At 50.3% G+C, this 20,705-nt stretch overlaps 3 protein-coding genes across 7 annotated transcripts in view; 2 read left to right on the top strand and 1 right to left on the bottom strand.

Annotated features, from left to right (window-relative positions):
- GPBP1L1 (GC-rich promoter binding protein 1 like 1) overlaps positions 1-3,289 on the top strand; it is a 30,305-nt gene extending 27,016 nt beyond the window's left edge. For 2 of the 3 annotated variants that reach the window (XM_064665368.1, XM_064665369.1), the window contains exons 9-12: positions 114-272; positions 992-1,116; positions 1,984-2,086; positions 2,348-3,289. In XM_064665368.1, the coding sequence (XP_064521438.1) occupies positions 114-272; positions 992-1,116; positions 1,984-2,086; positions 2,348-2,494 (534 nt within the window). In that variant the 3' untranslated portion in view covers positions 2,495-3,289. Of the gene's footprint in view, positions 1-113; positions 273-750; positions 958-991; positions 1,117-1,983; positions 2,087-2,347 lie in introns of those variants that run through there. The other variant, XM_064665370.1, reaches the window with a different exon arrangement.
- A 1,666-nt stretch (positions 3,290-4,955) lies between these two features.
- CCDC17 (coiled-coil domain containing 17) lies at positions 4,956-8,420 on the top strand. Of its 2 annotated transcripts, none has more exons than XM_064665371.1 (10): positions 4,956-5,418; positions 5,676-5,867; positions 5,974-6,106; positions 6,223-6,358; positions 6,462-6,521; positions 6,600-6,730; positions 6,812-6,937; positions 7,211-7,380; positions 7,696-7,832; positions 8,162-8,420. In XM_064665371.1, exons 1-10 carry the CDS (start codon positions 5,239-5,241, stop codon positions 8,181-8,183), a joined length of 1,287 nt encoding a protein of 428 aa, XP_064521441.1. In that variant the 5' UTR covers positions 4,956-5,238; the 3' UTR covers positions 8,184-8,420. The 2 variants fall into 2 exon arrangements, with proteins under 2 accessions (XP_064521441.1, XP_064521442.1); XM_064665372.1 differs by having other exon boundaries at positions 4,958-5,418; positions 6,815-6,937.
- Positions 8,421-9,015: 595 nt separating this feature from the next.
- On the bottom strand, positions 9,016-20,445 carry NASP (nuclear autoantigenic sperm protein). Of its 2 annotated transcripts, XM_064665357.1 has the most exons (15): positions 20,292-20,445; positions 19,469-19,519; positions 18,582-18,692; positions 17,953-18,033; positions 17,673-17,770; positions 15,964-16,908; positions 14,057-14,139; positions 13,202-13,278; positions 13,001-13,074; positions 11,822-12,010; positions 11,425-11,591; positions 10,956-11,009; positions 10,791-10,862; positions 9,691-9,822; positions 9,016-9,184 (listed from the first exon to the last, which is right to left on the bottom strand). In XM_064665357.1, the coding sequence occupies exons 1-15, from the start codon at positions 20,351-20,353 to the stop codon at positions 9,131-9,133; spliced, it is 2,250 nt and encodes a 749-aa protein (XP_064521427.1). In that variant the 5' UTR covers positions 20,354-20,445; the 3' UTR covers positions 9,016-9,130. The 2 variants fall into 2 exon arrangements, with proteins under 2 accessions (XP_064521427.1, XP_064521428.1); XM_064665358.1 differs by lacking the exons at positions 9,016-9,184; positions 9,691-9,822; positions 10,791-10,862; positions 10,956-11,009 and adding an exon at positions 11,016-11,313.
- Positions 20,446-20,705: the final 260 nt, after the last annotated feature.

The raw sequence follows: 20,705 nt of genomic DNA on the forward strand, positions 1-20,705 counted from the left end.
TAATAGCCACCCAAAGAACTGATGATTGTTTGAAAGGCGTAAGCACAGACACTGGAGAGAAACTCTGTAGCAGCACAGTTTGAAATTGTCTGTGTTCTCCCTCCCCTGTGCAGAGTCCTTCCAGCACCACCCCTCCCATCGAGATCTGCTCCTCGCGCCTGACGAAGCTGATGCGCCGGACCACTGATAAAAAGAGCGAATTCCTGAAGGCACTGAAAGATGATAGAAACGGGGAGATAACAGAGAACAGGGAATGTGACAAGCTGGATGATGTAAGATCACTGTCCTTGTGTATGTGGTCATTATTAGTTAAGGAGTTGGGGACTGAAAAAGCCCCGAGCAGTGTATGTAATTCAGGGCTGTGGAGGAGGAAAGGCTTGACTCCCTCTGGCCTGGCACATGTGCCAACAGATGCAGTGCACAGCACTGTGATGGAGGGAGATCTGTAACACAGAAATGCAAATGGATAAGTAATAAATGAGGTGGAAGGGAAGGTCACAGATGTTGAAGGTAATCTAGATTTTTTGCAAGGATTCCCTAAGGAGTGGAAGGATACCATGTTTTTACATCTCTGTTTTGCTTTCCAACTTCCTTATCAAACTACATTCGTGGGAAAGTAGAACTCTGTGCTTGTGAAAGGGGCAGGATTGTGGCTTAAGCCTCAGAGGCTCAGACCAGACTCCTGAATGCATAAATCTGTGCCTTAATGTGTCTGTAAAGCGTGTCCTTAGGATCATTTAACTCTCGTAGTTTTCTGGCTGTCACTCTGAAGCCCCTGGTGATGGCTTTGTCGTGCCAGCACTCGTTCCCTCGGCACAGCAGCGCAGTCCACCAAACGTCACAGCCAGGTACAAATTGCTGCAGCCATTATCAGTCAGGCTCTGTAAGAAACACAGGCTCAAGGTGAAAGGCTTGGCTGGACTTTCAAAGGCAGAAGCTTGAACTTGGAACTGTGCTCTTGGCACACTCTGATGCTTTTATTTTTCTTTAGATGGAGAGCAACAGCACACCAGAACCAAAGGAAAACTGGGAAGAGAATTGCCATCAGAATGGCCTTTCTCTCCCTTTGCCGGAGGAGGGGGAAAACCTCTCCCATTCATTGGAAGCAGAACACAGGTGAGTAAATGGCAAAATAAAGTCTCTAAAGTAAGGGAGGCTGAGTCCTTGGGCTGTGTGAGGAGAAGGAAATTATTTCAAAGAAAACTCTGTTTTTGGGAAGCAGCAGTAGCTTTGTGTGTGTGGAGCAGGAGGTGTGTGAGCTTTGTAACTAGTGCTGGACTGGGCAGGTTCTTATTGAAAGTAAAACAAGACACCAGTGTCAGGTGAGCCAAGGCTTTACCAAGGTCTGTAATTAAATTCCAGTGCTGCTCTAGTGCCACATCCCCATGTGCTAATGCTGCCTAGATATTTACTTGCCCACACTGGGAGTCAGCATGAACCTCGTGTGATTCTCATTAATTTACAAGCAGATGTCCTGAATGGAATGGTTTGAGGACACACACACCACACTTTGTTTGCATTTAGAATACTCCTGTGCTGCTTTACATGCTGCAGAAGTGAAGGAGAGCTAAGAAAATATTTGCCTGGTATCTCAGTCTGTATCTCACGTCAGTGAGTAAGCACTGTGAGCATCTGGTGCAAGCGGATAGTGAGGTTTAGGGAGATCCTGAGCTGTGATACTGGTTTGGTTGCCTCATGTCCTCCTTCAGTGTCCTTGGGCTGGAATTTGAAATCCCTGCCTTCCGCCAGGCTGGTTATGTACCCATTGTACAGGGCTGCTGATGGTTAAATATTTGTAAAAGACATTGAAAAATGTTGGGTAAACACAAAAGATTGTTGAAATGGTCTCTGATAGAGAAGATTCCCTGGTGAATTCAGGGTGGTTTAGTACAAAACCCCGTGCTTCACATACAAAGGGTTCTCTCCTTCGCCACTGTTCCCTTGCTTAAGTTCCCACGCCCCTTTTATTTTCTCCACAATCAGGTTATTGAAAGAAATGGGATGGCAGGAATATCCTGAAAATGATGAAAACTACCTTCCCCTCACGGAGGATGAGCTCAAAGAGTTCCAGATTAAATCAGAGCAGGTATGTTTACACCTCTTGCCACTTGTGACTGCTCTTCTCCCTCTCCCTTCTCATGCACACGTCTTCTGTGGGGTCATTCTTAAGGATGCTCAAGGAAGGCAAAGAGTTGAAGTGAGACTGTAGTAGAATTGATGGCTCTGCATTATCCAAGCAGAGTGTGTGTGTATACACACTTAAATATGTAATTTGTGTCCATGCATGGTTAGGGACAGTTACTGCCCACAACTTTACTTGTTTAAAAACTTGCTTTCATTCCTACAGCGAAGAAGAAATGGATTTGGGAAGAATGGATTTCTTCAGGGCCGCGGCTCCAGCCTGTTGTTCCACTGGAGAAGCACTTTTAAGACAAAGATTGAGGACTCAGACACAGAAACTAGTAGCAGCGAAACGTCAGATGACGATGCCTGAAACTGGGCACAATAAATTTAAAATTAATAAAACCAACCCAATAAACTCAGTTCATAGTTCAACACGTGTTTGGGGTTGTATAAACTAAACAGAGTTTATTCTGTCTCCAGTCTGTTCAGTTTTTTCTTTTGTTGTTGATACTTCATGCACAAGGGAAATGATTGTATCCCAAAGAAGAGAGAAATTGGCTTCTTTAGCTTTTTCTTTTGGTTTTGCCCTAATGCTTACTAGAAGTTTGTGCAGCTAGCAAATTTTGACAGAAATCCCTTGTGGGGCAGTGCACAAGTTCAGTCGTGTGAGCAGGACACAAGTGGCTGACTGATCTCTGCAACAACAAGCTTCTAACAGTGCCGCCGCATTGCCCAGTGCCGCGCGGTAACGGTGTGCTAAAACAATCATTGTCGATGACAAAATGGCTTTTGAAGTTCTAATTATGTTAAATTAATGCTAATAACATGGATATTTTATTTTATTTTTCTTTTTTTTTGGCGGCTCGGGGAGCTTCATCACTTAACCAGGCGTTTGTGGTTTTCTTTTTTTTTTTTTTTTTTTTTTGGGTACAGCTGTAAAATATTTGGATATAGGAATTGTTTGTGTTCTTCTTCTTGCAGCCTTGATATTCAGGGTGGATTGTAAAATATAAATTTTTTGTGAGATTTCAAAGATTAAGATTATTTTGATAACATTATTTACAGATTTTAAAAAGTGACTATCACATTGAGTCTGTATGAGGGGGAAAAACTACTGCATCAAAAATAACTAACTTGGAATAAATATTTTGCATCAGTTTGCCAATTCTAATTGTCTTTCTTATGTAAGAAGAGCTTTCCTCTAAGGGACCTGAAACTCTGGGGGTTCAGTAGCACTGGGGATAAACAGTTTCTTTTCCCACTCTGTATTTCCACTTGGCAAACATTGCTGTAGCGCTCAGACTGCAGGAGCTGAACTCTTCCTTTAAGAAGGGAGAGGGAGAACAATGCTGAGATGACAGCCCATGCTTGAGGGTTTTTTTTTTTTAAAGAAAATAATTGAAATTATCTCCTACTAAAGCAGTTTGCTTTTTTTTTTTCCGCTTCATACAAAATGGTGAAGCTCAACCGGTCGGTGTCACTTGTTCCTAGTGCAATGCTGCTGTTTATGTTCACAACGTGGCAAGGGAATGTCTGAATCCAAAGCTGTTTTCATTGAAATCTTTTTTAAAAATTCATGAAAACATTTCTATTAGATTAAAAAGAATTTTACAAACAACTCAGTTGTGGCCTAAGCTATTTTAGTGTCTGGTGTAAGTTCAGCTTGTGCACAAAGGTTTTGGATTGGAAAGCGCTCGGCTGTTGTGCAGTGTTTGCAAGTGGGTTGGATGGAGTTGCACAGCGAGAGCAGAACCCTGGGCCTGCTGAGCTGAGGGGGTTTCACACGAGGTTGTGCCTGTGTGGTTTTCAGTCCACTCCTGGCCAGGCAGAGAGGACTGAGGTGTAAGAAAGTTGTAATGTTTAGCCATGAATCTTTGCGTCTGGGCTCAAGGGAGCACTGTCGGCATTATCAGGTGTAACTGTGCTGCCTCTGCTTTCAGCTTCCACTGCCGTGGTGATGCTGCCTCTGCAGGGAACCCCAGGTGAGAGGAGCAACGGGGCATTTCTTCATCACTGCCTTCTGGAAACTGAGCTCCAGGGGCTGGGTCTGCCTAGGAATGCTTGGGGAAGTGCTGGGACTCCTGTAAGACAGACATTTTACAGCTTGTCTCGTTCTTTTTGAATGTCCTTGTGCTTTGATCCCATCAAACATGGCTTTTGGCTGGAGAAGTCCATCCATTTTTAAAAAATTTTATAAACTTCCTACATCCATTTAAATCAAATTATGCAGATCCGTTGTGTGCACTGTTGGCAAGAAATGGGGTAAGTTTAAAAACCCCTTCACCTTTTAAATCCGTGCTAACAGCCACTTGGAAGAGAGGAACTGGATTGCTGAGGAATCCCTGCCTGGACTGTGGGACCAGTGGGGGCCTGTGTGTGTGTGCTGGGAGCTTCTTGTTCTGTGCCAGAGTGACTCCTCTGCCCTAACCCCTCCTGTGGATTTAAGTATCCATAAAATTCTGGAAGTGTCAATGTCAGCCTCTGGGTGAGCCTGATCGAGCAAATCCCCGTGCAACAACCGGCAGCTTTTTCCTGAGGAGTCCCTGACCGGGATCACTGTCAGTGAGGTGGGGAGGGACCTGCAGCAGCCTGGGAAGAGCCCGTGGGTGCTCTGCAAGGACAGGTGGGTGCAAGGATGGAAGGAGGGGAGCTTGTTTTGGGAACAAGGGCAGGGCCTGGACACCTGCGGCATGGAGAAGGGGCAGAAGGAGGTGTTTCACCTCTGCAAAGTTTCTTCCTCAAATCCTCTGGTGCACGGGTGGGGGAGCTGCAAGGCGGGAAAGGAGCACCCGCGGGACACCCCGGAGCAGCCAAGGTTTTGTAACCAGGGGCGGGGGAGCTCTGCGGGACCTCCCTCATCTTGCTTTTTGTGGATTGCTCAGGTGCCCAAACGACGTTTTTTTCCCGTTCCGGTGCCCGTGGTGAACAGCGGGAATGGCCCAGGCCGGGGGTGCGGCCGCCCTCCCTGCCCTGCCCAGCGTCCAGCATAGCAACAGCGGCTCAAACACCGCCAGCACCGCCGCCGGCAGGTCTGTGCCCGCACCCAGCCCTCTCCCTGGCAGGGTGGCCCCCCCCCAGTGACCCCCACCCGCTCTGCTTTCCAGGGTGCCGGGCATGGGGAGCTTCCCGTGCCCCCGCTGCCGCATGGCCTTCAGCTCCCGGCAGCTCCTGCGGGCGCACCGGGAGAAGCTGTGCCTCGGGATCCCGGAGCCCGCCAGCTCCTGCCTCCATGGGGGGAACCCTCTGCCTGAGGAGGACGCGCCGGGCACGGCAGGGAGGCCACGGGACACCTCGGTAGTGCGGAGCTGGGTCTGTCACAGAACGGGGAGGGGCAGGAGGGATGGGGATAGGGACAGGGACAGGTGCTGGGCTGGGAAACAGCATCTCTGCCAGCATTGCTGGATCCAGCTTGGCCTGAGCTGGGGCAAACCATCTCCCACCCCTGCACCACACCGGCAGCCTTTGGTGATTATTTTACCAAAGGCAGAAAAGTATATTAGTAAGTGGGGGGGGATTTTTTTCACCCTTTCCTTCCTATTTGTGTCTGCGAGGTCGGGGTGTCCCTGCATGGGGACGGTCCTGAGCCACACCATCGCCTTGAGCTCCCCGGGGTCTCAGCGGCTGCGTGGGGACAGCGGGGACCGGGGTGGGCACGGGGGGCTCCCCTGGGGGCCGTGCTCACCCCCCGCGAGCGGGCCCTGCTCCGCACGGCCGACCCCGCTTCCAGGACGCCCACAGTGCAGGTACAGTGAACCCCCTGCCCCTGTGGGCACCAGCACCCCAGCGGCTCCCCACACCCCACGGCTGGTGGGGGTCCAGCCCCTCCTGCCCGCTGAACCCCCCGTGCAGCAGGGAGAGCCCCCCCAGCAGCCGGTCCTGCCCCAGGGGCAGCAGCAGCTGCCACAGGAGCTGCTGGAGGCCCACAAACGCCAAATGGCGGAGATCCAGGCCAGGACCCAGCAGCTGGAGCAGCAGAGGGAAGGTAGGCACTGTCAGCGGTTTAGGGGTGATGGGGGGCATGTGTGGGGTGCAGCAACCCTCAGGGAGTGGGGCTGTGGGGGCCCTGCTGAGCCCCCCTGTCCCCTCACCCTCCCACAGGGCTGTGCCGGCAGCTGGCAGCACTGGGGGCTGGAGGGGCTGGGGGGCCTCAGCCCGAGCAGGGGCAGCTGGGGCTGGGCCAGGTCCTGCAGGCCCCGAAGGAGCAGCTCAGACAGGTGCAAGCGGCACAGCACAGGTGAGCCCCAGCTCTGCCACCTCCAGGGGAGAGCCCAGTGGGGTGCTCTCCATCAAGGAGCCTTTGGCCTCCTCACCCCCCCATTTGCCCGTTTCCTCCCCAGGGCCACCCTCCACCTCGACACCCTCCTGCCACCCTCGGGGCCACTCACTGCTGAGGCCAGGTGAGGGGCTGTGGGCCATGGCAGGTCCAGCAGAGTGTCCCGCTGAGCCCAGCGATGGCTGATCCGGGGCTCTGGCAGGGCACTGCGACTGTCCTACCTGCGCGCCGGGGGACACGACCCGGCCATCCTGGACCAGCTGCTCCACCTCCAGCTGGAGGCCACGGTGCTGGAGAAAGGAACCACAGGGCTGTGCAGGGGCAGGAGGATGGGTAAGGCCCAACCCCAGCCCCATCTTCCTGCAGGGACCGTGACTCCACAGCCAGCACCTGAGGCATTCCCGGCTGTGCCAGCAGAGCCCCCTGGCACTGGCACACAGGGTCTGGATGTAGCACTGTTGGCTGTGGAGCTGGAAAACTGGCGTCTGGAAGATGAAGTGTTGGCGTTGAAGGTCAGGAGAGAGAGGAGAGCTGATGCTGGTAGGTGATGGGTCCTGGGGAAGGGGGTCCTCCATCTGCACCCCACAGCCCCTGGTTGCCTCTGGGGCTGCAACATCAGAGCCTCTGGGCTGGACATGACTCATGGAAATATGGGGAAGTTGGGGGGGTGCAGCTGCACGGCCCGGGGTGGGGTCTCTGCAGTGAGAAGGGAGAGTCCCGACTCCCCCAGATCCTGAACACTTGCCCAGTGACATGCTGGGAAAGGGTTGCTGGGGGAGCATAAACCCCACAGCAAGGAGTTCCTGTCCCCAGGCTCCAGGGCGGCCCAGCGGCACTCGGAGGAGCTGGCCCAGCTCCAGGCAGAGGTGGGGATGCTGCGATGCCACGCGGAGCAGGCGGGGCCACGGCTGCCCCCACCCATCCTCCCACCCGCTGTGGCCCCCTCACTGCCACCAGCCCTGGCTGTGCCAGAACTTTTTATGGTAAGAGCCTTGGCCCAAGGCGATTTCTAGCTCTCCAGGGAGGGGAGAAGGGAGATGGGAGAAGGGCTGCCAACTGGCATAGGATCACAGATGTGGAGGTACAAGCTTGGGAAGATTTGGGAACAGCTGCCTTGGCTGCAGCTTGGGATTAGGGCCTCTGGGGCAGGCGAGTCCCTTCCCAGTGAGGGAGCAGGGGTGTAATTTGCTCTGCACACCCAGTGCTGTGACAGAATGGCCAGGCAGCTCCTGCCTGTGCCTGTAGCAGGACAGTGTCAGGACCCTCCTGCCCTTGACACAACTTTTTTCATTTCCCAGGAGCCCCCTGGGCCAGCACTGGGGCCAGGCAGCCCCACAGGCCATGTGCCCCACAGCCTCCCCCTCAGCCCCTTTGTGGCCCTGGAGGATCCTCCTCCTGCTCAGGAGCCCTCAGAACAACACAGACCTCCACGAAGGTGAGCCAGGAATGGGCCACACTGCCCTGGCATCCCCTCACTACCCTGGAGTGGGAAATTGGGGCTTTTTTAACTGTTAGGGTCATGAAAGGATGGCAAAACCTGTGTTTGAACTTTAGTTCAGCAAGATGGGGCTTGGGACTGGCTGTGTAATTGGCACCAGGAACCCAGTGCTGGGGCAGGGGGAAGCATTTGGGATCTCTGCTGGGACCAGAGAGGGTCTGGGCATTTTGGCAGCAGAGAGAAGACAGGCAGCATCAGGCTGACCCCTAAGCCAGCAGGCAGTTACACAGCTTAGCCTCCACCTCAGGCTGCCCTTTGTGCCCCAGGACTGAGCTCACAGCCAGATGAGTGTTCCATCCTGCTCACAGTGGTGGTTTGGGGACAGGCAGAGAAGCCAATCACATTCCCTTTCCCTATGGCTCAGCTCATTCCATCGGGCACATCCCCACCAGCAGCCCTTTGTAGGGAAAGCCTGACCAGGAGCAGGCACAGCTCAGCCCTGGCAACCCAGCAAAACCCAGCACCAGCTTTCCTAAGTGTCACAGGCCCTGTGTTTAATAAATGGCTTCAGCCTATTGCTCTTCACTTCTTGGCCTTTCTCTATGTTTATACACACAGTGTCCCAGAGCAGGCTCCCCTCCCCACCTGGGAATGTACAGGCACACAGGCTGCCCAGGGGACAGCCATGCCCTGCCTGGAACCACCACTGCCCTCCATCTCCACAAGCTCTCCCTGCACAGAGGGGCAGAGCTAAAAATACACATCCAACAATGTCCAGGATGTTACAAACCTCTTCATCAGCCTTCCCCTCCCCTCTTTAGGCTGCTCAAGACTGAGGGAGGCACCCCCAGAACCCACAGCAGGCTTAGCTGAGACTGAACCCCAGCACAGCCCCAGCTGTGACCACAGAGCTGGTGCCCCAAGAGAAGGAAAAAAAGTCCCATCTAGACTATCCCCAGACAAGACCACAGTGAATTTCATTCACTGCTCTTCTTCCCCTGAAGCAGCCAGCTCTGCCTGCCCAATCCCACTCCCTTCTCCTGCCTCATGAGGCAGATGTGGATGGAAATGCTGAAGCTCAAGGGACCCAGCATTGGGCCAGGGCTGAGACCTGCACCCCAGGGGAACAGCCAGGAGCAGTGGCTGGAACCTGGCACAGGAGGAAGGTCAAGACAGGGACTATTTGCTTACAATCTTTATTGAAGTCATACAAAAGTTGCCAAAAAGTGAAAAAATACACTATATACAAAACCATTTTCCTTGTAAGGAGAGGAGTGTCCAAGGTTAAAGAATTATCATACTGTGCTTTCAACTGCAGCCCCTGATTCTGCTTGTGGCCTTTTCTCTGTCTAAAAGAGAAGAGAAGGGTTTGTTTTAAAAAACCAAGACACTGCCTTACAGCACCAACTCATGCAGCAGCCCAAGGGTTCTGTAATTTGAAGATTTAACTGACTACATGAGCTTTGCTTGTCTCCAGAGCCCAATACTACCCTACAGCACTGACATGAACAAGTGCAGCCCAGGGGTGGGTAATAAAACCCAGGAGGTATGAAGAACTGGGGGAAGACCCTGTGCTGGAGTTTAGCCCAGCTCAAACTCCCAGAACCCGTCTCTGTCCCACCCCAGAGGTGACAAGGCTCCACAGCTGGGTCTGTCCAGCCCACACAGGGTCAGGCACCACAGTACAACATGCATCCTGCCCACTGGGAATATTCCTCATCCCATCTTGGGAAGCCCTGTGGAGGCCAGCAGGCAATAAAACCTGCACATCTACCAGGCAAAAGAACCATCCCTGAACAGAGTGGGGGAAAATGAAATAAAGAGCACAGCCCAGACTCCTGGCTCAGCTGCCCACCTCCTCTTCCATTTTTTCTGCAACCTCATTTCCACTGGGGGCAGGATCCCCACCACCACCATTGACAGCCGGTTCTGGTTTAGATTTCTTGGCTTCATTGTCTCCCTGATGAGTCTCCTCCTCTGGTTTCCTCTGAAGACAAAATTGTTTATAGTCTTCAGTAAGTACAAATTAAAGCCTTAATCTTTTTGAGAAAACTTAGCATTAGAGGTCACTGCACATTATCTACCCAAGCTGTGCTGGCCAGGCTCAGGACAGACACCTCAGTGCCAGGGTTTAACAGAGCTCTGAGGCTCTGGCTCCAAGGTCTCAACCACAGCAATCTCCAGTGAGACACTGCTTGGGTGCCAGAATCTCTAGTGCTGCATTATCCTTGATTACACTCTGGCAAGGAAATGCAACCACTGAGCCCAGTAACAGTTCCAGGGTAGGTTCAGGGCATCTACAACACTTGAAATCACCCGTGTAAAGCAGCTCCAAGTCACTCCAGGCACACCTGAACTCACAGAAGCCAGTGGAACAGAGGCCAGGCTGTGCCATGGCCACAGGCAACATTAAAAACTAAAGTTCCTACAGGGGATACTCTCAGTTATATCAACACTTCCAGAGAACACACAACACCTTTAAAGGAACAGAGTGCTCAACATCTCATCTCCATTTTATCATTACCATCGCTCTGGCTTTGCTATTTATTAAGCCCAAGTCTCCATTTCCTTTTGGAAGAAGGGAACCCAGCCCAGCCTGGTTGCCTGCCCTTTCTCCTTGAGATCTGCAGGTGAGCCTGCAGCTCTTGAGGGTCCTCAGCAGAGGAAGCCCTTGTTCAGAGAGTACCTGCAGAAGCCACACAACAGGGTCAGAAGCTACACCATGGTCAGGCTGGTGCTGAACCACCAAGAATGGTCTCCTGGAGGTCAGGGTTCTCAGACTGATTGGCTCCCAGTGGAAAGGAGTTTCATCCACTATTTCTGGTTTTACTTTTAAAGTATTTTCCCATTATACAACTAAGTTAAAAAAAAAATCTCTAAGACAAGAAATCCAATTACAAAGAGCAAGACAGTGGTACGTGAACTGCTTGTTCAACAAGTCATTTCTGGACTCACCTTTTTCCTGACTAGGTGAGAGATGTCTGTAACACACTGAGATGCACCATCAGCTGCTTTTCTTACTGGAATCTGTTACAAGACAGACACTGAGACATGAGCAACTGTAACCAGTAATCCTTAGAGCAGACAGGAATTAACAACATCCATCTTAAATTAACTTACTGTGGAAACGGAACCACTGTCTTCACTTTGTGCAAAGCCAGATGTAGTTCCAATCTTAAGAAAAGCAGAAGAAGCAGTGAACAGATTGTGTGCAGACCATTCAAGCAAGCTTAGCAGGAGACAGAAAGCCCAACCCCTTCAAATCCCAGCACTGTACTGTGCACTTCTACACAGGACAGACAACATTTGCTCCACGTTTGCCTGACCCATCATTTCCAGCCCTGATACATTAAATGCCACAGAAACCTATCAAATTCCCATTTAGTTTGGAACAATTACTGTCAAGGTACTTACTAAATATCCTTTCTTTAGATGTCAGCTGCCTCAGTTTCCTTCTGAGAATCACAGCCTGTAACACCTGTGAGCAACCACCAGCCCCTGATCAAGTCCAAGCTCCTCCCATGACTGATTTACTTAAAGTTCCACTGGAAGAATGCTGGGTCAAAAGGATACCACAGGACACACTCACCAGAGTTGCTTTCAGTCCCAACTCGGCTACTCTTGCACTCTTTTGAGACTCCTTTGAATCTTCTATCTTTTCTTTGATTTCAGGAAGCAATCCCTTCAGCTCTTCAATCTCCTTCTCGTCCTCAGGGGACCCACTTTCTGCTTGCTTTATTCTCTCAGTCAGTATGGCTGGGGTGAAACAGTTATCAGGGCAAAACACCTTGAGACAAAGTAACTGTCCAGTTATCAACACCCAGAGTCCACTATCTGCTAACACACACAGTTTCCACAATTCTGCTGTGGGTGTGGTCCGCCTGCCACCGCCCGCAGACCAGCGGGGCAGGCAAACACCTCAGTTAAACAAAGTCTGCTCTGCCTCGACCAAACTCTGACAGAGCTTTAGAAATCCACTTACTTACCCAGTCTCTTGTCGATGACCTCCATGGACTTGCCGAACTGCAGGACGGCCTCGTCGAAGTCGCTGTTGTAGTGGTAGGCCAGGGCCAGCTGGTAGTGGCTCTCGGCCAGCAGACGGTCGTGAGCCTCCAGGTACTTCTGCTGCAGGGCCAGGCAGGCCTGGAACTCCTCTATAGCCTGTGTGTAGTTTTCTACAGGAGAAAAGCCACAAGGTCTTCACAAAAGACACTAATCATCCAAACAGCCCAAGCCCTCAGTGGGTCTCTCGCGTTCTGTCACACCCCACACAGTCAGAACACTGAGCCGCGCTCAGGGCCGAGCTGCTCTGACAGCACTGCCTCCCCCTCAGGGACCGTCTAGTCCAGTTCCTGAAGTTATCTCACGAGTGTTTTGTCTACTTCCAGCACAGTCAAACCAGGCACTAAATCCTCCTGTTCAACCTGCTATCAGGAATTCAATGTAACAGGTCCCAGCTGCAACTCGGATCTGGAGCCAAGGACAGTCCCCTGCCGCCCTCCCGCCGAGCTCTCTGCTAAAGGTGCTCCAGTGACATAAGACAACCCTTGATTTGTAGCCCCGGCCCAGAAACCTGTTGGATCATTTCCAATGCTTGCCCCAGAGAAGGAGTACACTTGGATTTAACAAGATTATGTTTTCAAATGAAAGGCAGGTGAAACATCAGAAGGCACAAACCTGGGGCTTGCTTCCCACTCCTTTTTTCTGCTGTGTAACACAAGAGTCTTTCCTCACTATACCTGAGGATTTTGGAAAGTCTAAGTCAACCATTTTTCATTTGCAGTCTTTATGTTCTGACATGGCATGGTACTGGCACCTCCTATTAATTAAGCTCAGTGACTCTCTGCTTCAGTAACTCTCTTTTAAGTTCATAGGCAAGGTTTGGTCACTTCAGAAATGGAACACATGACTGATTTTGGTCTGACAACATATTTCTTACTCAAATTTTTTCTTTCACTGCTCTGGAAAAGCACAACTATCCCATTTAAGGCACCAACTCAGTTCATCCATTGATGCCAAAGCTTCTCACATGGCTGCAACTACCATGATCAGTCTAATTTGTTTTCATTCTGAGAGCCTTAATGCACCTCTGCTCATTTTAAAGTATAAAACAGTGTCAGAAAGTGGAACTGAACACTTTGCACATGAGAATTAACATTACTTACCAGATTCAATGCTAACCTCTCCTAACTTCAGATGAGCTTGAGCTGCATGGAGCTGAGCTTCTTTTGTTTCTTGTCTAAATCAAGGAAAAAAATAGTTTCCAAGTCCTGATCAGAATATGGTACATTCACTAAGTGGTTATGCCACTCTCCAATTTACAGAGTTTCTCTGGCATATATCCAAATTAAAACTCAAGTCTTTACCTCTTGTAAATGACTTTTGCCAACTCCAGCATGTCCCAGGCTAGCTCAAGATTTCCAATTTCATCCTCCTCACTTTCCTGTAAAGACCAGAAGTTCATGAGAGATAAAGTTTACCACTAGAAGGAAAAGAAGAACAATAATATGTAGAAGAGTTTATTGCATCAATCAAGACTTCGCCTGCAGTGAAGATGGTTCGGTGGAACATAAACTCAGTTTGTTAATATGGCCTCATTAATTTTTTTTCCCCAGAAATATTATCTCAAGAGGAAGACTTTGTTTAAGGTGCTATTCAGATCTACCTTTTTTTTTTAAATGAACCTTTGAACTTCATTAGAGTAGTCTGAGAAAGGGACAGATAATCATTTAAAGACAGTTATCTAGAATGCTTAGTTTCACACTACGAGGCTTCAGATTTTTCCAGCTGTTTTGACTGCTACATCAATGTACATCTCAGGTTTGAGCAGCACCACATTTCTCAATCCGTTCCCATGCTAATCACAGCTTACTGGAGCAGAAGCATTCAACATGTATAGTGAAAGAACAAAACAAGCAGAGAATAAACTCACAGCTTTAGTGACAGGCTACAGCACTGCCCCCGCACTACCAGGCCACGTTACTCAGCAGACCACAAGAGTTTGTTTCAGAGCAGCTGAACAAACCCAAGTTTACAGACACAGCTGAGCAAGATCCCACAATGTGGACTAGGAACAACACTGGCCCTTCCTTAGGCAATACTGCCTTTCAAAAGTAATTTCCTACATAGGACTAAATAAAACACAAGTGAACTTTTATAACATGATGTTTAGGGTAACACTGCACTCTCTCGTGAGCAGTATCAGAGCTCAGCAACCTCACCTTGTCTTCCACTGTCAATTCATTCTCCTTATCATCTTCAGCTTTATCATTTTCTTTATCCTCCTCCTCAGATTCTTCTGTTTCTACAAGGCAAGTAGATGGATGAGAACACTTGTTGTTACTGTGCTTGCTTGACATGGAGTCAGGCAGAATAGATTACATCCAACCCTCATCCTTCCAGTGACAGGTTAGAGGTGTGATGCAAAAAGAGTACAGGTAGATTAAATTCTCAGCAGCAGCAGCAGCCATCTTGCTGAAATTGTTCAGCACTGTTGACTAAAGTAGTCTGTCATTTAAACTTCTCACTACCTACAACAGGAACTCACACAGAATTTAGTTCTCACAAATACACCGTGAGCTCCCACTGAACCCACGGGATCCTGAGAAGCCCCAGAGGCACTGGGCAGCTGATGAACTTCATCCTCCATAAAACAAGTATTTTCAGCAAGATAGCTGCCAAGCTGCACACAAATTAGTCTGAGTTCATGTTCCTTATGTCAGGGATTTAAGTGACAGTGTTATTAATGAACCTCCTGTTGTGTAGCACTAATTTGACTCCTGACACCCTGCAGGAGCATCACATTACCTATTCTGCCAGCAGAAAACATTTGGGGAAAATGTGCAGTGAAGGAGCATGGCTAATAACTTCAGAGAATTGGCTGATCTGAATGCTGAAGTCACACAATTCCTGTATCACAACCCCTGGCTAATTCCAGAACAACAGGAGCTTGATGGGGTGGGGACTAGAGAGCCGGTGAACTCATTAGTCTAACTCCCAAAAAGCACACACCTACCACTGGCAGGGCCAAACCTGTCAACATGAGGACACCTCCTTCATAAGTGAAACAGAAGAGATGTCAGGACGTTAAAATTTAAGTAGTGGGAGGAGTCTGCAATGACAGCACCAGGCCAGGATGTTCAATAGGTCCTCACACTTAGCAGAATTGGGGGGGAAAAAAGCAGCAGTATGTGAACATAGTCAGGCTTTCACAGGACGATGAGCAGGTAACTACTCTTAGTTTATGTTCAGTCATACTCTCTCCACACAGACACCTTGTTAGGCTGCTGCTCCACCACTGAGCGTTCACTGTGTTTAGCAGAACAAACCCTTTCAGTGTCCAGAATTCTTCAGTCTGAACATCTGCCTCTCCTGAAGTAAGGCACATGCTGTGAAGCCAAGTTTCTGACAAGCAAAGTTGCAATTATCAGCTCATCAATTAACTTGTGCAATACAAGGCACTGGCCTGCTAAAGCCACGTACAGTAATACTGCAGCAAAGGGTGCAGGTCTTGCTGGGTTGCTCCAACAAAATCCTGAAAACAGCTATGATAAAGCAGGGAAGCAGAGGGCAGAAGCTAGATAGCTGGAAGATTGCACTAGAGAGCAGCAATAAGCCTTCAGCAAATCAAGTTCAGATTTGCCAACTAAAGTCTCACCACCAGAAAGACTCAAATAGGGAGTTCCTTCCATCCACCAAAACTGAATTCACTATTTTCTTATGTGTTCAGCTATTCTTGTTTTTTCATCATAAATAAAATACAGGCATAACCAGAGGCAACTTGTGCTTCAAGTTATTTGGAGGTTAGTGCAATAAACCCAGATGCATGCAAGTGAACATCCATTCAGTATTCTCCACCAGCCTAGCCATTACTTACACATTTCACAGGGCTGTCAGTTTGCTTTTGAGATTTGCTTTGCAGTTAGTTAAGCGTTAGTCTAGAGAAACTGAGACTATTCACTATTCCTTGAAACTTTACTTGGATGTAAAGTCTTTCAAGAGCCCCTTTACTGTGCCTTTTCCTTATTCTAAGGCAAACAGAAAATTCTGAATGGAACACTTTTTACCCATTGTTAGCCAAATTCATCAAGTCATCCACCCACAAATACTTTTCTCCTCTCAGTGTTACCTTCTCCCTCTTCCACCAGGTCATCTTTCTCTTCTTTTTCTACCTTAGCACCTTCACCCTCTTCCATCAGGTCATCTTTCTCTTCTTTTTCTACCTTAGCACCTTCACCCTCTTCCATCAGGTCATCTTTCTTTTCCTCTTTCTCTACCTTAGCAGCAACTTCAGCCTTTTCTTCCAGGTCATTAGGTGGCTCTTTGCCCTCTGTGGGGACAGGTTCCTTTGAGGATTCTGTCTCTTTAGATTCACCTGGTTTCTCTTCCGTAGCTGTCTCTACTAGCTCTTGTTTCTCTTCCACCTTCTTCTGTTCAGCTGCCTCTGCTTCCCCTTCTGCAGCTTCTTTCTGCCCCGCAGCAGCTGCTGCCTGTGCTTCTGCCTTCTCTTCTGCTCCTGCCTTCTCTTCCACAGCTGCCTCTGCTTGCCCTTCTCCAGCCTCTCCCTTCTCCACAGCTGGCTCTTTATCTGTTGCTTCTGCTGCCTGTTCTCCCACCTCTCCCTTCTCTTCCACAGCCACTTCTCCTGCTTCAGCCTCTTCCCCAGCTGCCTTTGCCTCCTTGTCTGACACTTCTGTTCTCTCCTTCTCCTCAGTTGCCTTGACCACCTTGTCTTCAGGCACTGTCTTCTGCTCTTTTTCTACCTCCTTCCCCTCCACAGCTGCCTCCTCTTTCACAGCCTCCTTTTCCACAGCCACCTGCTGCTTCTGCTCTTCTGAAGTTTCTTCTTTTTCCACAGAAACCTCCATTTTCTCTTCAGCCTCTTCAGGCTTTACATCCCTGTCAGCAGTTGCTTCTTCTTTTGGTTTCTCTTCCGTAACCTCTTTCGTTTCATGACCTTCCTCTTTGATTTCCTTCTCAGACAGTACTGGAGACTCTTCTGTAGACTTTTTGGCCTCTTCTTTTTCCCCCATGGCGTTATAAACCTGTTCTCTCAACTCCTCCCTTGCTTCTTCTACATGATTGAGGAAGCATAAACATTTCTTCGAGTTTAGTGATAAAGACATTAAAGGGCACTGACAACACCACCCTCAGACCCTCCAGTGTGTGTTGGTTTGTTACCAAGTTGGATGACGCTCCTTAAAAGCTTCATTTTCCAAGTACAAGGAATTAGGACACAACCAACATAGTCACTTTGAGCTAAACAAACCCCTTCCCCTTCCCCAGCATTGCAAGCGGCCGCTCAAGCAGTGCCAGCGATTTTAGTCACAGCTAAGCAAGAGGTGCCAGTGTTTTAATAGTCTGGATGGACAGGAATTCCTGTATCATCTCCAGCTGCAGGCAGTGTAAAATAGTTACTGTTCCTGGACTTTTTACAGAGACTCAGACCTGCTGGACTACACACACTGTACTGCTACAAGGTTACAAAGCAGTTCAAGTCAGCGGTGAAGCTTAGGAAAGCAAGCTTGAATGCAGTGTTTCAGGACACAGACACCTGGTGACCCTTCACATATGCTTTCAGTGACCAGCTCCTTGCAGATGTTTTATAGGTTTTGCTCATTTTAAAGCAAGACTAAAAAAAAAAAAAAAAAAAAACAAAAAACCAAAACAACCAAAACCACAACCACCACCAAAAAAAAAAAAAAAGTCCATTCAGACTGCCAAGAGTTTCAACAGAACAGTTCAGGCTACCCAAGATACCAATGGACTAAACTTGGATTGTTTCAGCAAGAACATACAGTTTGGTGCCTCCACACCAGGGCAGGCAGCTTTACCTACCATCAACAGCTGGCAAGGCAGAATCATCTTCTGCTTTTTCTCCTTCCTCTTCCACCTGCATCCCTTCTAAGGCATTTCCCAGCACACCATTTTCCATTCTGCAGGGAACAAAAGCTTGTTATCCCCTTGGCTCTTGTAACACGTCACCACTTGAACTGCCCAAGCTCAATGTCACAGCCCATCTCACCCAGGGCAACCCTGTCTGAATCACATCCTAGTGCAACCCTGTCCATAAAGGAGTGAAATCCTGTTACACCAGACAGACAAACTGTCACCATACCTTGCCAACTCCAGGAGAGACTTTCCATAGTAAAAAAAAGCTTCTGCACACTCATCCGCTGTCTCACCATATTTCTTACCCCTAGAAAAATAATGAAGAATTATTTGCCTGTGCCTACTTTAGGTTTTGATACGTGAACTTGAAAGCTAAATTTTCCTGGACAGGAAGAAATCAGGTTTTTGCCTCCTCTTTCATTGGTTTAAACTAATAATGAACTCTCCCCTCACTTAGCTTTCATGTGGCTTTCAAACACACACAAAGGAAATTAGTCTCTAACCCAAAAAGTACCATTCTCAGAGACTGATCAAGACTAGTGAACACAGTACTAGAAAATAACAATATCTCATTGCTGTTATACTAAAAGACCCCTGCAAAATAAACTATCAAAGCCCTTTTCCTCCCTAGGGAACTGCACTGGCAATTACTATCACAAAAACCATCTAAGCTGCACACCAGCTACAGCACTGCCCAGCACTTGGGGGGAATTCAGTTTGTCCTCTCCTCAGTTCTATCGTAAATTACAAACACGTGAGGTAAAAATCCCAATCTTTCTTGCGTGAGCCACATCAGAACAGCCAAAAGCTGAAGCCCGAGCCCTGCAAAAACACACAGAACATTCTACTACTCACAGTAAACTTGCAGCTTCCTGGAATGCATTAACAGCAGCCGGAATATTTCCCATTACCAAGTGCTTCTGCCCCAAACCCAGTAGTTTCTTTGATTCTCCGTCCACATCCATACTGGAGGAGGGGAAATAAGTCAAATACAGGATGCTGTTAGTTTCCACAGTCATTTCACAGACAGCTTTCAAAATCTAAGCAGCTTTATGGAAGAGGGAGTTGTGTGAGTTCCAGCAGTTGGAACTACCAGCAGGGATTCGTTTGGTTTCGTTTGTTTAAATGTGGAACAACTTAATAGTTCCAATAACCAAGGGAAGATGGGCAAATCTGAACCAACCACTGCAAAAAGTATCAGAATCTGGTATGGCAAAGGGTGCTAAGGAATACACTTTAGGAGTTGCACAGAAACACAGCACTGAGTACCACAGCGTTTCACCAGAATCCAATGCTAGCTAAGTCAAGAAAAAGAAGAATAAGCCCAAGTTAAGACTTTTCATAGCACAGCACGATGCAGCTGAGAAGAATGACAGATGGAAATCTCAGTTTCAATTCACTCCATCCTGCACAGCTTTTTTTCCAGAAGGTTCAGCCCAGCACAGTATCTCAGACTGGGACAAGAGAGTATTGTCACATGCCAGTCTGGGCCTCCCCAGCACTAACTCACAGACCAAGAACTTTGAGAACAGCTGCTATTTGCATATTTATTAGTCCTTGAAATGGTTTTACTGCTCTAGATTTGTGCAAACCACGGGTGAGCACAAGTTTTCAGCACCTACAGCACCCACATCAGTTAAACCCCAAGCCTAACCATGTGATTCGAAGGGTGAGTTTTGTGTTTTACTCAGTAACTCCTGAATTTCATGTTGTTCAGTGACCGACAGTCCCGACTCCCTCACCTGTCTGTCTTGTCTGTGGATGTGGAAGGGGCTGCCAATTCTTCTTCCATCCTGCAAACAAAACATCGAGTGATTCTTTTATAAGAAGTCACCCACCCCACGGCAGGAGGGGTGTGAAACCAGGGCCGGGAGCGCTGGATTTCAGGCGTCCATCCCCGCGGGGCGAGCTCGGGTGGCTGTGCCGGGCTCGGCGGTGGGTTGGGTGTGCGGGGTGCCGGGGGTGGGTGCGGAGGCTCCGCCGGGCCGGCCCCGCGCAGACAATGGGCCTTTCCCGCCCTGCCCGGCCCCGCCCCCCGCCCTTGGCGCCAAACCCCGCGGCGGCTCCTCACGGGCCACGGGTCACGTGATGCCCCCCCCCACGCGGCGTCGGCTGCCCCCAACAAAGATGGCGGCGGCCGCGCCGTGGTCACGTGGTGGCTCCGCGCGAGCCGCGCGGGCCCAGCTGGCGCCGGAGGAGCGGGAAGCGGAATGTACCACCGGGGCGGGGGGGGAACGGGGCCGGCCGGTACCACCGGAGCACTGGGGGGACGGGGCGGGCCGGTACCACCGGGGCGGGAGGGGGGACGGGGGAGGAAGGTACCAGCGGCGGCGGGAGGGGAGCACAGGGGGGGATGCAGGTATAACCGTCGGTGCGGGGGGAGCAGAGGGGACAGGCGCGACATCCCGACCAGCACCCCCAGCCCCCCCCCAAGGAAATCCTGCCCACCGCTCCCCTCTTTCCCCCTTGCCCCCTCCGGGCGCGAAAGCGCCCCCCCCCTCCTCTGCTACCCCCCCGCCCCCTCCCCAACACACACACACCGCGACCGGGGCCAGCCAGGCCTACCTAGTCGCGGAGGCCGGCGCGGGCTCAACGCAGGGGGGAGCGGCGACGGCCGAGGATTGCATAGAAGCTGCTGGAGAGAGGGGCGGCGGCGGCAGAGTGCAGCCCCCTGCCCCTCGGGCCGCCTATATACCCCCGAGGACACGCCCCGGCCCGCCTGGCGGCGCGCGCGCGCCGCGGGGGGACTACCACTCCCGGCATGCCCCGCGCCCGCCCCGCCGCGGGACGCCGGGGCGCCGCCGCGCGGGGGCCGCCGGGAAATGTAGTGCCAGCCGGGGGACGGGGCCCCGCGGGGCACGCTGGGAAGTGCAGTCCAGTGCCGTCCCCAGCCCGCCCCTCCCGGAGCCTCCTTCCCGGCCTCGCGTATTCCCGGGAGGCTCCGGCGCCCTTACCCTGGCACAGCCTGAGCAGCCACCC

Source organism: Pseudopipra pipra, chromosome 9, assembly GCF_036250125.1.
Source record: "Pseudopipra pipra isolate bDixPip1 chromosome 9, bDixPip1.hap1, whole genome shotgun sequence".
NCBI classification, from domain to species: Eukaryota; Metazoa; Chordata; class Aves; order Passeriformes; family Pipridae; genus Pseudopipra; species Pseudopipra pipra.